The following is a 14,476-nucleotide window of genomic DNA, read 5'->3' as shown; positions in this document are numbered from 1 at the left end:
TGTTCAATGTGTGAATCATTAGTAAATACTGAAAATATCGTAGTTACTCATGTAATGTTATGCAATTAAAATGTAATTTGATGTTATGCAATGTTATGTAATTACAATGTAATGTTGTGCAATTTTAATATAATCTGATATATAATGGTGATGTACTATAGATGTTTGAATGAGGTCATGTTAGGTCATGTTAAAGCTTGTGATCACCTGTGCATATGGGATAAATGAAAGCATTGCAATGTTTTGACTTCGAGAAAAATGGTAATGCAATGATTTGAATAGTTAATTGTTGTTTATCAAATTAAAGGTCAAGTGGTCGTCAAGTCAGTGGAGTCCACTACCACTGAACCATCTCCAACATCGCAGGAGGCTGAAGAAGAGGAGCCACTGCAGACTCCTGCTGCTGTGCTTCAGCAGGAGGAGGAGGAGGACGAGGAGGAGATGGAGACGGAAGAAGAAGAGATTTTTTTTGCGGGGGGCGGGTGGGGGGACAACCTGCGGCCATCTCATTTGAGATTGAAGAAGCACCGGGACCAAGGTGGCAACGCCAAGGTGCGTCACATTGCAAACGCCGACCCCACGGAGGTCTGGTCAGCGTGGCCAGACAGAGAGCTTGATTTCCCTGTGCAGGGAGACGGTCGCGATTGGTCACGACCTTATCCACGGATTCGAGGGATTCTCTGCGAACTGGAGCCAGTTCTCTGTGAACTGGAGCCAGTTTCCAGTATCCTGGAGCGAGTTCTGCCAGAACTTCTCCAAGTGGTCTTCTGAGCAGTCACTGACTGCAAGGGAGACCTTGGAGGCTATTCGGCAGAAGACAGCCGCAACCGATGCCCTACGGCATGCGTTGCTGGCTGGACATGGCGCTGCACCCCAAGGTGTCGTGTCTGCTCGCAGCGAGACCCCTAGCACGCAAGCGAGTACGGAGGACACAGTTCCTCCGGACTCGGAAATAGAGCCTCAGGCTTCCGCTTCCTCTCCGTCACCTCCACCACGGCAGGAAGTCTTGACATCCCACTCTGCACGACATCTTGGTGTCGGTCTGCGTAGACCAAAACGGGCGGGTGGGGTGCGAACACGGGGTGGGACAGGATCTGGAGGGAAACGTGGCTGCAGGTAGAGAGGGGGGGGGGAGTTCTTGTCTATGTAGTTCACTTGTTTTAAAATGTTCACTTGCTGTTATCAATTTATTATACTCTTGTTATTGTTATTGTTACTGTTATTGTTACTAAATTGGCCAATTGTATTCAATAGTTTAATGTTCACTTGTTCACTTTTTATCATTACTTAACTGTTCACTTTCCATTCTTTCTGAAATGGTCACTTTTTAGCGTTACTGAAATGGTCACTTGTTAGCATGACTTAAATGGTCACTTGTTGTCATGACTGAAATGGTCACTTGTTATCATTACTTAAATGGCCACTTGTTCTTTAAAATGTTCAATTTATTCTTCTTCTAACGTTTTGGGAATTTTGAGGGAAGGGTGGGTTGGTGCGGGGGGTGGGGGGGTTGGAGGGAAGGTGTTGTTCATTAGTTCTTGAAAAAAAATTATTTTTGTTAATTAAAAAAAAAACTTTCTACAACTTTTGTACCTTCTCTATTATTAACATAAGTTTTACAATATACAGTTCTTCATGCAGATTTGTTTGTTTATTCTGTTTCACCACAGAATATCATTACATAACTTCAGTGTGTAAAAACTGTTTATTAAATAATTCCGATATATCATGAGATCTATTTAGCATAGCTAATGTGATAATACCTATTTATATTCCCTGTCCTAAATTTCTGAGTACAATTGGCTTCAATTTTACTCTCTAAATAACTCAGAACAATTCTCCACCCTTCCTCAGAGGCTAAAAATGGTGTCCGTAGTGCCCATTTCCCTCTCTAAGGCCCTGAAAAAGCAACTATTTTTGAGCACTCTTTTGGGCCATGCATCGGCCCAGTGAAGTCATGCTAAGTGCTGAAACTTGGGATGGGCCTTGTGTGGGCGATCATTTGGGTGATCATCTCAGCGAACAAAGTGGAAACTTGGGGGCCTATTTTTCCGGCGATATTTTGGGCCTAGTTTCCACTTTTTGTTCAAAATAGGTGATAGAGGTCCATTTTGGGCCATAGATGGGCCTTAGATGGGCGATGTGAAGTGGAAAGTCTAGCCCTAGGCTTCTGGATCTTTGATTTTCGCTATGGCTCCTCAACAAAAATGTTTATTCAACACAGCAGAAAAATATGTATGTTCCCTACTCCAATTTTGTTGCCTTTGATTATTCAGTAGTTATATCCTGGGCTGTCCAACATGTCCCAATGGAGTATGCAGTTAATCAGCTACGAAGCCTCCCTACCAATAGCACTCTGTAAGAACTTCCAGGAGATGTGCAATGACTGCCTTTTGTTTTCTCCTTCTTCCTATTTTAAAAATTTGTTCCTGTGATATGGGCATCGCTGGCAAAGCCAGCATTTATTGCCCATTCCTAATTGACCTTGAGAAGGTGATGGTAAGCCGCCTTCTTAAACTGTTGCAGTCCGCATGGTGAAGGTACTCCCACAGTGCTGTTTGGGAGGGAGTTCCAGGATTTTGACCCAGCGACTATGAAGCAATGGCTATATAGTTCCAAGTCAGGATGGTGTGTGACTTGGAGGGGAACTTGCAGGTGATGGTGCTCCCATACACCTGCTGCCCTTGTCCTTCTAGGTGGCAGAGGTCGTGGGTTTGGGAAATGCTGTTGGAGAAGCCTTGGCGTGTTTCTTGTAAGGAAGCATCTCAGTTCCACTCAGGTGACCTGGACCAAGATTGGAAAATCTAATTTAAATATATGTTGCAGGCATGGGCCCATGTAATGCCGCTCTTTTGCTGAGTGCATTACATGTTGTGATGTTAAGCTGCTCTGTCAAGCAATAGAGTTTTAATTTGTCATTTAATCTTAAATTGTTCATTTAACCTCTTTAGTTGGGTTGGTTCAATTCCGATATCATGGTGAGTTCTTAAAAGATAACCGTCTTTATGTAAAGTATTTGGAACGCCTATTATTTAATAACACATATGACATAAATTACATGGAAGTCATTGTCATGTCACTGGTATGGGATTCCACCCTCTATCCAAACAGAAATAAAGTTTGCAAAACATTTTTCAAGGAAAACAGTGACTCCTAATCAGATTGACAGCTGGTGGATAGAACAGTAATGTCCTGAGTTGTATTATTTTAGTGTATTTCACTCATGGCACCTATTTTAATATCCAATATGAGGTATCTTGTAATTGTCCGTGTTGAACTTCAGTAGCCCAGGTATATATCCTCCTGAGCTTTCTTTGCAAGATTTTATTCGTCTCCTCAATGTGTCATCTACAAATTTATCTTCTTTGTATTGCTTATATTTACCTTAATCTGTATGTGGATGGGGGAAATAGGTATACAAGCATTGCAAAGAGTAGTGCTGTGGACTATGATACCATAAGGTAGAAATTACTGTTGATTGTGTTACAGTGCTAACATTTAAAACCAGTGTTAAAATAGCAGAGATAGAAATTTGGTACAAGCATGTTACGCATTCTTATAATATCGCTGACAGTAATCTTACCCCCATGGATGAGCCGCAGCATTGGCTGACATTCCCATGCCAACTTTCTCGCCATTGCTGATCCTGACTGGATCACCAGATGCATCATTGACTAAAGGTGTTGTCATGTATGTACTTTTTGGATCACTAGCCACTAGATGGCATCACGTTGGAGGCCATTGGGCTGCACGCACGTGTGTGCAACCCATGTATAAAAGGCCTGCCATTTTGTATATTCGTCACTTTGGGCCTTAATAAAGCAGAGCCAAGGTGATACCTCTTGGAGTTAAACAGTACTCAGTCTAACAGTTATTGCATACACAGCATTTGGCAACGAGGCAACAAGAACCTATGCATGCAAAAATGAGCACAAGTGGATTGTTGGAGCGATTTGTGGAAGGAGAAGATTGGGCAGACTTTGTGAGCCATTTGAGCCAGTTCTTCGTGGCCAATAAAATGGAGGAGGACAGCGACGCAGATCAGCGCCGGGCGGTGTTCCTCACGGTTTTCGGTCCAAAAATTTATGGTCTGATAAAGAATCTACTCCTACCTGTGAGTCCAACAGAGAAGACGTATGAAGAATTGTGTACACTGGTACAGGACCACCTTAAGCCAGACGATGGCATCATCATCTTGAGATACAGATTGTACACGTACGTTCACTCAGAGGGCCAGAATGCGGCGGAATTCGTTGCCGACCTGAGACGTCTAGCGAGACCGTGTAAGTTCAGAGCTGTGTTGGCAGACATGCTGTGGGACTTCTTTGTAATCGGCACCAACCACAAGGTGATCCTGCGTAAACTAATGGCGGTGGAGACGTTGGACTTGAACAGGGCCATCACGATCGCTCAGTCATGCATGACGGCGGATTGAAGTCTAAAGCAGATATCAGTGAGAAATCGAAACTCGGCAAGTATTGTAAATATGATTGATTCGGCATTCGGCAGAGCGGCACATGGCAGGGCCTACCCGACTGTGTACGCAAAACCTGTGGCTCAAAGTCCGCCAGCGGGAATGCATCAGATTTCTCCATGTTGGCTTTGTGGGGGAAATCACCGGTACCAGCAGTGCCGATTTAAGCAATATAGTTGTAAAGGCTGTCTGAGAGAGGGTCATATCCAGCGCAAAGTGTCCGCAGATGACCAAGCATGCTGCGATACACCACATGGAGGATGATGTTCAGACTAGTGCGGATCCAGATACGCAATCTGAGACACCAGAGGAGGAAGTGTATAGACTGTACTCATTCCTAAGAGCAAGCCGATAATGATCAACGTGAAATTTAATGGGATGCCAGTATCGATGGAGCTGGACTCGGTGACGAGTCAATCAATAATGAGCCAGAGGGCATTCAACAAGCTGTGGGATACTAAGGATGTGAGATCCAGGCTGAGTCCTATCAATGCCAAGTTGCGCACGTACACCAAAGAGCTCATAACGGTGATTGGCAGTGCCACAATTAAAGTGTCGTATGACGGTGCGGTTCACAAGTTACCACTATGGATTGTGCCAGGCAATGGTCCAACGCTGTTCGGCAGGAACTGGCTTGAAAAAAATCAGATGCGATTGGAACGACATCAAGGCGTTGTCGTCGGAGAAAGATACATGTGCCCAAGTACTGAGCAAGTTCTGCTCGCTGTTCAAACCAGGCATCGGCAACTTCACAGGAGCCAAGGTGCAGATCCACGTGGACTCGGATGCAAGACCCGTCCATCATAAAGCTCGGGCAGTTCTGTATATGATAAGGGAGAAGGTCGAAATCGAACTGGTCAGACTCCAGCGTGAAGGGATCATATCACCGGTTGAATTTAATGAATGGGCCAGCCCCATTGTTCCTGTGCTGAAAAGTGACGGCACAGTCAGAATCTGTGGAGACTACAAGGCTACGATCAACAGGGTTTGAAACAGGATCAGTACCCGTTACCAAAGGCTGATGACTTGTTTGCAACGCTAGCCGGGGGGAAGACGTTCACCAAACTGGACTTGACACAGGAGCTGGTCGCAATGTTGAAGAAACTTTGCATTAACACGCAAGAAGGACTGTTTATTTATCACAGGTGCCCTTTGGAATTCACTCGGCTGCAGCAATATTTCAGAGGAACATGGAGAGTCTACTGAAATCCGGTCCCAGAACCGTCGTGTTCCAAGATGACATCCTGATCACAGGTCGTGACTTCGAAGAACATCTGAACAACCTGGAAGAGGTTCTACATCATCTGACAAAGTGGGACTCAGACTGAAATGCTCGAAGTGCATGTTCATGGCACCAGAGGTCGAATTCCTGGGGAGGAAAATTGCTGCTGGCTCACGGACGCGAAAACCAAGGCCATCAAGAATGCACCCAAGCCGCAGAATGTGACGGAGCTGCATTCGTTCCTGGGTCTACTCAACTACTTCGGTAACTTCCTACCTAAATTGAGCACCTTATTAGAACCACTGCACATGCTGCTAAGAAAAGGCAACAACTGGGTATTGGGTGCATCTTAAGACAGAGCTTTTGAGACAGCCACTAATCTGCTTTGCTCTAACAAGCTGCTGGTACATCATGACCCATGTAAAAGTTTAGTATTGGCCTGTGATGCTTCGACATATGGAATTAGTTGCATACTCCAACAATGAGTCGGGTAAACTTCAACCAGTTGAGTATGCTTCAAAAAGTTTGTCTAAAGCGGAAAGAGCCTACAGCATGGTAGAGAAAGAAGTACTAGCCTGTGTGTCTGGGGTTAAAAAGATGCGTCAGTATCTGTTTGGTCTTTGGTTTGAAATGGAGACAGATCACAAGCCGCTCATTTCACTTTTTTCCGAGAGCAAAGGTATCAATACCAATGCTTCATCCCGCATTCAGGGGTGGGCGCTGACATTATCCGCTTATGATTACATCATTCACCATTGACCTGGCACTGAGAATTGTGCCGATGCTTTGAGCCGTCTGCCGTTGCCCACACCGGAGGTGGAAACGCCACAACCGGCGGACCTATTGTTAGTTATGGATGCTTTTGAGAGTGAAGGAACCCCTTTCACGGCTCAACAAGTTAAGACCTGGACCAGCCTGGACCCAATTTTATCGGTGGCGAAGAGTTGCATTCTCAAAGGTGATTGGTCTGCCATACCCAAGCAAATGTGCGAGGAGACCAAATCTTATATTCCTCACAAAGACGAACTGTCTATTCAGTTGGATTGTATACTGTGGGGCAATCGTGTTGTTATGCCCAAGAAAGGAGAGAGAAATTTGTACGTGAGCTACATATCACACATCCTGGCATTGTAATAATAAAAGCCATTGCCAGGTCTCATGTATGGTGGTCAGGAATTGACTCTGAGCTGGAATCATGTGTGCATCAGTGCAACACTTGCATGCAGCTCAGCAAAGCACCAGCGGAATCGCTGCCGAGTCTGTGGTCATGGCCGTCCAAACCATGGTCCAGGATCCACATAGACTTTGCAGGTCCCTTCCTGGGGAAAATATTTTTAATTGGGGTGGATGCATATTCGAAGTGGATAGAGTGTATAATCATGTCATCCAGCATATCCACAGCTACCATTGAGAATCTCAGTGTCATGGTCTGCCTGACATCGTTGTTAGCGACAACGGATCGTGCTTCACCAGTCAGGATTTCAAGAGTTCATGAAACTCAATGGTATCAAACATGTAAGGTCAGCACTGTTCAAACCTGCATCCAATGGGCACGCAGAACGTGTTGTCCAAATCATAAAGCAGAGTATGAAGCGAGTAACCCAAGGGTCACTGCAGACCCACCTGTCATGCATACTGCTTAGTTACAGGACAAGACCACACACGCTTACCAGGGTCTCACCTGCTGAACTAATGATGAAGAGAGGTCTTAAGACCAAGCTATCTCTTGTACACCCTGACTTGAATAATCATGTTGAATATAGAAGACAAAGTCAGCAAAGGTATCACTATAATGCAGTTGTGTCACGCGATATTTCTGTAAATGATCCTGTATATGTTCTGAATTATGGTCAGCGTCCCAAGTGAATAGCTGGTACTGTCATGGCCAAGGAGGGCAACGGAGTATTTATTGTCAAGCTCAAAAATGGGCAAACATGCAGGAAACATAAGGATTAGACAAAGCTGCGGCTCACAGATGAACCGGAACAGTCGGAGGAAGAGACAATCGACGACTAACCAACCAACCCCCAGTCATCAGAGGACTCAGTGGTCACCAGTGAATCAGGACTTTCAATCACTGACATGGCCATTGCCACTCCCACCAGGTCAGCTACCCAGCCAACAGTCACAACAGACTCTGAACATCCACCCAAGGCTGGAGTTGAACTGAGGCAGTCAACCCGGGAGCGTAAAACACTGGACCGTCTCAATTTGTAAAAGACTGTTAATATCTCAGAGGGGGGTATTGTCATGTATGTACTTTTGGGATCACTAGCCACTAGATGGCATCACTGTCGGAGGCCATTGGGCTGCACCCACGTGTGTGCAGCCCAAGTATAAAAGGCCAGCTATTTTGTACATTAGTCAATTTGGTCCTTAATAAAGCAGAGCCAAGGTCATACCTCTTGGAGTTAAACAGTACTCAGTCTAACAGTTATTGCATACACATTAGGTGTCTATCCAAAGGAGAATCAAAAGGATGCTCCTCCTCAGCCAATCGGAACAGGCTCGAAGGGCTGAATGGCCTATTCCTGTTTCTATGTTCCTTTGGTACCCCCTTTCTACTGGCCATAAAGTGCTATTGGTCAGACCTGATCTCCATAATCACGACCTTGCATGCAGCCAAACCTTAAAATATTTTTTTTTCTTTGAAACATACCATTTCAAACATAGCACTTGCGCCTGGCTTTATATCTCCATATACTTCACAAGGAAACTTTTTCAACCAAACCCAGTCACCCTGTAAAGAAGAAAAGCTCTAGTTTAGGATGTGTGATTTCCTTTTGATGAATGGTTATATTTGACAGACACATAGTAAAATAAATAAATCTCATGGCAGAAACGTATTAAATAGGCACTGCTTTTAAACAAAAATACTGGCAAACTGTTTGAGCTTGTTTGTCACACGCTAGTAATGATATAAATTACAAAAAGATGTTGCTTGCATGTGATATTAATGCAGCAATGATGAGCTTAGCAACTATCTGCTTTAAATCCTAACTGCACTGTGGGAGCCTGATTTAAATCTTATAACGTGTCCCGCCCCTCCAAGGCAGGACACAGACACACTATTGAACCCGCCATCGTAAAAATGGTGGCAGGCATGTACGCAATGTTACATTTTGAATCCCCACAGCCCTCTGACTCTCTCTCACCTGTCGTGGGGGCTTTAATATCGGCCCCTTTGATGCCGATGTTTTTTTACCGTTAAAAATGAGAATTGTAAATATTACAACTAAAAGTGTGTGTATAGGATATAAAATTACCTCATAAACTGCTACATTTGAGTTTTCATGGCTGGCAGGGGTAAGACTTCTCATTGAGTGTGATTGCACGTGAGACATCCGGCTCCTGGTCTCGGAACTGCTGAGTCCCCCTTCACTAGGTTGACTGTTCTCAGCACTGATTTTCTTAAAATCAGACCGGAGAAAGTTAGAGCCAGACAGAATGATAAAATGCATGATTAGACTGACTTTATTCACTATTTTTTAAGATTTAGACTGAAAAATACAGATATTATAAAGCAATATAACTAGTAATATAATTGATAGCCGGCCAAATTACAAACCTTTTTACTGAGCTCTGGGTTTATAAATGTTACATCATCGAGTGTCAGTAAAATCTTATCAGGGCCTTTCATTAACTTTATTTGAATTATCCGCCGCCTGGAAATGAAGAAAGCAGAAATCAGACCATCAGACTATGTGTATAAGAAAGAAAAAACAGTAGCAAAGGTATCACGATACTTTGTAACAATTTGTTTCGGGATGTGATCGTCGCTGGCAAGGCCAGCATTTATTGCCCACCCCGAATTGCCCTTGAGAAGGTGGTGGTGAGCCGCCTTCTTGAACCTCTGCAGTCGTTGTGGTGAAGGTACTCCTACAGTGCTGTTAGAGAGGGAGTTCCAGGATTTTGACCCAGCGACGATGAAGGAATGGTGTGGGAGGTGAAGAACCCTTGGCGAGATGCTGCAGTGCATCTTGGAGATGGTACACACTGGAGACACGATACATCACTGGTGGAGGAAGTGAATGTTTATGGTTGTGGATGGGGTGCCAATCAAGTGGGCTGCTTTGTCCTGGATGGTATCAAGCTTCTTGAGTGTTGTTGGAGCTGCACTCATTCAGGCAAGTGGAGAGGATTCCATCACACTCCTGACTTGTGCCTTGTGGATGGTGGAAAGGTTTTGGGGGGTCAAGAGGTGAGACACACGCCGCAGAATACCCAACCTCTGACTTGCTCTTGTTGCCACAGTATTTATGTGGCTGGTCTAGATAAGTTTCTGGTCAATGGTGACTTCCAGGATGTTGATGGTGGGAGATTCGGCGATGGTAATGCCGTTAAATATGAAGGGGAGGTGATTGGATTCTCGCTTGTTGGAGATGATCATTGCCTGGCACTTGTGTGGCGCGAATGTTACTCGCCACTTATTAGCTCAAGCCTGAATGTCGAACCAGGTCATGCTGTATTCGGGCATGGACTGCTCCATTATCTGAGGAGTTGCGAATGGAACTGAACACTGTGCAATGGAGGGAAGGTCATTGATGAAGCAGCCGAGGACACTGCCCTGAGGAACTCCTGCAGTGATGTCCTAGGGCTGGGATGATTGACCTCCAACAACCACAATCATTTTATTTTATGCTAGGTTTGACTCCAGCCAGTGGAGAGCTTTCTCCCAGATTCCTATTGACTTGAATTTTGCTAGGGCTACATGATGCCACACTCGGTCAAATACTGCCTTGATGTCAAGGGCAGTCACTCTCACCTCCCCTCTGAAATTCAGTTCTTTTGTCCATTTTTGGACCAAGGCTGTAATGAGGTGAACCCAAACTGGGCATCGGTGAGCAGGTTATTGATGAGTAAGTGCCGACCCTGTGATAACACTGTCGACGACATCTTCCATCACTTTGGTGATGATTGGGAGTAGACTGATGGGGCGGTAATTGGCTGGATTGGATTTGTCCTGCCTTTTGTGGACAGGACATGCTTGGGCAGTTTTCCACATGGTCGGGTAGATGCCAATGTTGTAGCTGTACTGGAACAGCTTGGCTAGAGGCGTGGTTTGTTCTGGAGCACAAGTCCTTAGCATGTCAGCCGGGATGTTGTCAGGGCCCATAGTCTTTGCTGTATCCAGTGTGCTCAGCCGCTTCTTCATAACACGTGGAGTGAAGTGAATTGGCTGAAGTCTGGCTTCTGTGATGGTGGGGACCTCAGGAGGAGGCCGATATGGATCATCCACTTGGCACTTCTGGCTGAAGATGGTTGCAAACGCTTCAGCCTTGTCTTTTGCACTTGCGTACTGGGCTCCACCATCATTGAGGATGGGGATATTCATGGAGCCTCCTCCTCACATTAGTTATTTAATTGTCCACCACCATTCACGACTGGATGTGGCAGGAGAGCAGAGCTTTGATCTGATCCGTTGATAGTGGGATCGCTTAGCTCTGTCAATAGCATGCTGCTTCTGCTGCTTAGCATGCATGTAGTCCTGTGATGCAGCTTCCTGAGCTTGGTACCTCATTTTTAGGTATGCCTGGTGCCTTTCCTGGCTTGCATTTCTACACTCTTTATTGAACCAGGCTTGGTCCCCTGGCATGATGGTAATGGTAGCGTGAGGGATATGCCGGGCCATGAGGCTACAGATTGTGATGGAATACAATTCTGCTGCTGCTGATGGCCCAGATGCCTCAAGAATGCCCAGTTTTGAGCCCTAGATCTGTTATGAATCTATCCCATTTAGCACGGTGGGTGCCACACAACACGATGGAGGGTGTCTTCAGTGTGAAGATGGGACTTGTCTCCACAATGTGCGGTGATCACTGCTTCCAATGCTGTCATGGACAGATGCATCTGCGACTGTAGATTGGTGAGGACGAGGTCAAGTAGGTTTTTCCCTCGTGTTGGTTCTCTCACCACCTGTCGCAGGCCCAGTCCGGCAGCAATGTCCTTCAGTAGTGGTGCTACCTAGCCACTCTTGATGATGGACATTGAAGTTCCCCCATCCAGAGTACATTCTGTGCCCTTGCTACTCTCAGTGCTTCTTCCAAAAGATATTCAACATGGAGGAGTTGATTCATCAGTTGAGGGAGGGCAGTGTGTGGTAATCAGTGGGAGGTTTCCTTGCTCATGCTTGACCTGATGCCATGAGACTTCATGGGGTCCGAAGTCAATGTTGAGAACTCCCAGGGCCACTCCCTCCCAACTGTATACCACTGTGCCTCCACCCCTGGTGGGCCTGTCCTGCAGGTAGGACAGGACATACCCAGGGATGGTAATGGAGGAGTCTGGGACATTGGCTGAATGCATGATTCTGTGAGTATGATATTGTCAGCCTGTTGCTTGACTGGTCTGTGGGACAGCTCTCCCAATTTTGGCACAAGTCCCCAGATGTTTGTGAGGAGGGCTTTGCAGGGTCGACAGGGCTGGGTGTGCCGTTGTCGTTGCGGGGCTGGTGCCGAGGTCGAAGCTGGGTGGTCCGTCCGGTTTTACTCTTATTATTGCGGTTGAGTGGCTCGCTCAGCCATTTCAGAGGGAGGTTAAGAGTCAACCACATTGTGGGTGGGAAGTCACATATAGGCCAGACCGGGTAAGGACGGCAGATTTCATTCCCTAAAGGGCAATAGTGAACCACATGAGTTTTTACAACAATCCGGTAGTTTCATGGTCACCATTCTTGACACTAGTTTTTTATTCCAGATTTATTTAATTAACTGAATTTAAATTCCACAGCTGCCATGGTGTGATTTGAACTCATGTCTCCGTATTATTCGACCAGGCCTGTGGATTGCTGGTCCCGTAATTTAACCACTGTGCTATCGTTCCCATGATGTCATGTTATCTCCACTCTGTTTCACTGTTGTTTCACTCATAGAAACATAGAAACATAGAAAATAGGTGCAGGAGTCGGCCATTCGGCCCTTCGAGCCTGCACCGCCATTCAATGAGTTCATGGCTGAACATGTAACTTCAGTACCCCATTCCTGCTTTCTCGCCATACCCCTTGATCCCCCTAGTAGTAAGGACTACATCTAACTCCTTTTTGAATATATTTAGTGAATTGGCCTCAACAACTTTCTGTGGTAGAGAATTCCACAGGTTCACCACTCTCTGGGTGAAGAAGTTTCTCCTCATCTTGATCCTAAATGGCTTACCCCTTATCCTTAGACTGTGACCCCTGGTTCTGGACTTCCCCAACATTGGGAATATTCTTCCTGCAGCTAACCTGTCTAAACCCGTCAGAATTTTAAACGTTTCTATGAGATCCCCTCTCATTCTTCTGAACTCCAGTGAATACAAGCCCAGTTGATCCAGTCTTTCTTGATAGGTCAGTCCCGCCATCCCGGGAATCAGTCTGATGAACCTTCGCTGCACTCCCTCAATAGCAAGAATGTCCTTCCTCAAGTTAGGAGACCAAAACTATACACAATACTCCAGGTGTGGCCTCACCAAGGCCCTGTACAACTGTAGTAAAACCTCCCTGCCCCATACTCAAATCCCCTCGCTATGAAGGCCAACATGCCATTTGCTTTCTTAACCGCCTGCTGTACCTGCATGCCAACCTTCAATGACTGATGTACCATGACACCCAGGTCTCGTTGCACCTCCCCTTTTCCTAATCTGTCACCATTCAGATAATAGTCTGTCTCTCTGTTTTTACCACCAAAGTGGATAACCTCACATTTATCCACATTATACTTCATCTGCCATGCATTTGCCCACTGACCTAACCTATCCAAGTCACTCTGCAGCCTCATAGCATCCTCCTCGCAGTTCACACTGCCACCCAACTTAGTGTCATCCGCAAATTTGGAGATACTACATTTAATCCCCTTGTCTAAATCATTAATGTACAATGCAAACAGCTGGGGCCCCAGCACAGAAACTTGCGGTACCCCACTAGTCACTGCCTACCATTCTGAAAAGTACCCATTTACTCCTACTCTTTGCTTCCTGTCTGACAACCAGTTCTCAATCCATGTCAGCACACTACCCCCAATCCCATGTGCTTTAACTTTGCACATTAATCTCTTGTGTGGGACTCTTAGCTGTCCTCAAGGTGTCAGCCTTGGTTCAATGGTAGCACTCTCACTTCTGAGTCAGTAGGCCAGGCGTTCATGCCCCACTCCAGAGACTTGAGCACACAATCCAGGCTGACACTCCAGTGCAGTACCGAGAGGGTGTGACACTGTGGAAGGTGCTATCCTGTGGATGAGACGTTAAACTACCCTCTCAGGTGCATGTAAAAATTCCCATGGTACTTTTCATAGAAGAGTTGGGAAGTTCTGGTGTACTGGCCAATATTTATCTCTCAACCACCATCACTAAAACAAATTACCTGGTCATTTATTTAATTGCTGGTTTTTTTTTGCTGCTGTATTTTTCTATATTACAACAGTGATATTTGAAACACTTCAAAAGTACTTAATTGGCTGTAAAGTGCTTTGGGATGTCCTCAGGTTATGAAAGGCGATACATTAATACAAGTCCTTTACGGTTTTTTTTACTCTGTTTCACTGTTAGCTATAGTAGCACCCTGTTTCAGAGTTAGAATCATTCTGGTTCATTGTCAGCTGCTCCGCACTCTTTCGCTGTCAGTACAGTATCTGAATATGGTTGGGTTAAACAGATACAACCATTTCCGACTGGAGAAGGGTTTTGAAGTTGGCAGAGCAGAATGTGCCATCCACCCAAAGCCGGCGTCAGGAGGTCGGAACCACGGTTGGGTTTGGGCACCGTCCTGCAGTTCATCGGTTGTGGGAAATCCTCCAGCTCCCAATGCG

The 14,476-nt window shown here is 45.6% G+C and overlaps 1 protein-coding gene across 1 annotated transcript in view; it reads right to left on the bottom strand.

The window, feature by feature from the left end:
- LOC139265620 (retinal guanylyl cyclase 2-like) overlaps nt 1-14,476 on the bottom strand; it is a 72,173-nt gene that overhangs the window by 24,259 nt on the left and 33,438 nt on the right. Inside the window, exons 8-10 of the mRNA XM_070882775.1 lie at nt 9,265-9,361; nt 8,963-9,106; nt 8,356-8,436 (exon numbers count right to left, since the gene is read on the bottom strand). Of these exons, the coding sequence (XP_070738876.1) occupies nt 8,356-8,436; nt 8,963-9,106; nt 9,265-9,361 (322 nt within the window). The remainder of the gene's footprint in view (nt 1-8,355; nt 8,437-8,962; nt 9,107-9,264; nt 9,362-14,476) is intronic.

The sequence above is a fragment of the Pristiophorus japonicus genome, chromosome 6 (genome assembly GCF_044704955.1).
Source record: "Pristiophorus japonicus isolate sPriJap1 chromosome 6, sPriJap1.hap1, whole genome shotgun sequence".
Taxonomy (NCBI): domain Eukaryota; kingdom Metazoa; phylum Chordata; class Chondrichthyes; family Pristiophoridae; genus Pristiophorus; species Pristiophorus japonicus.
This window is presented reverse-complemented; position numbering and strand designations above follow the sequence as displayed.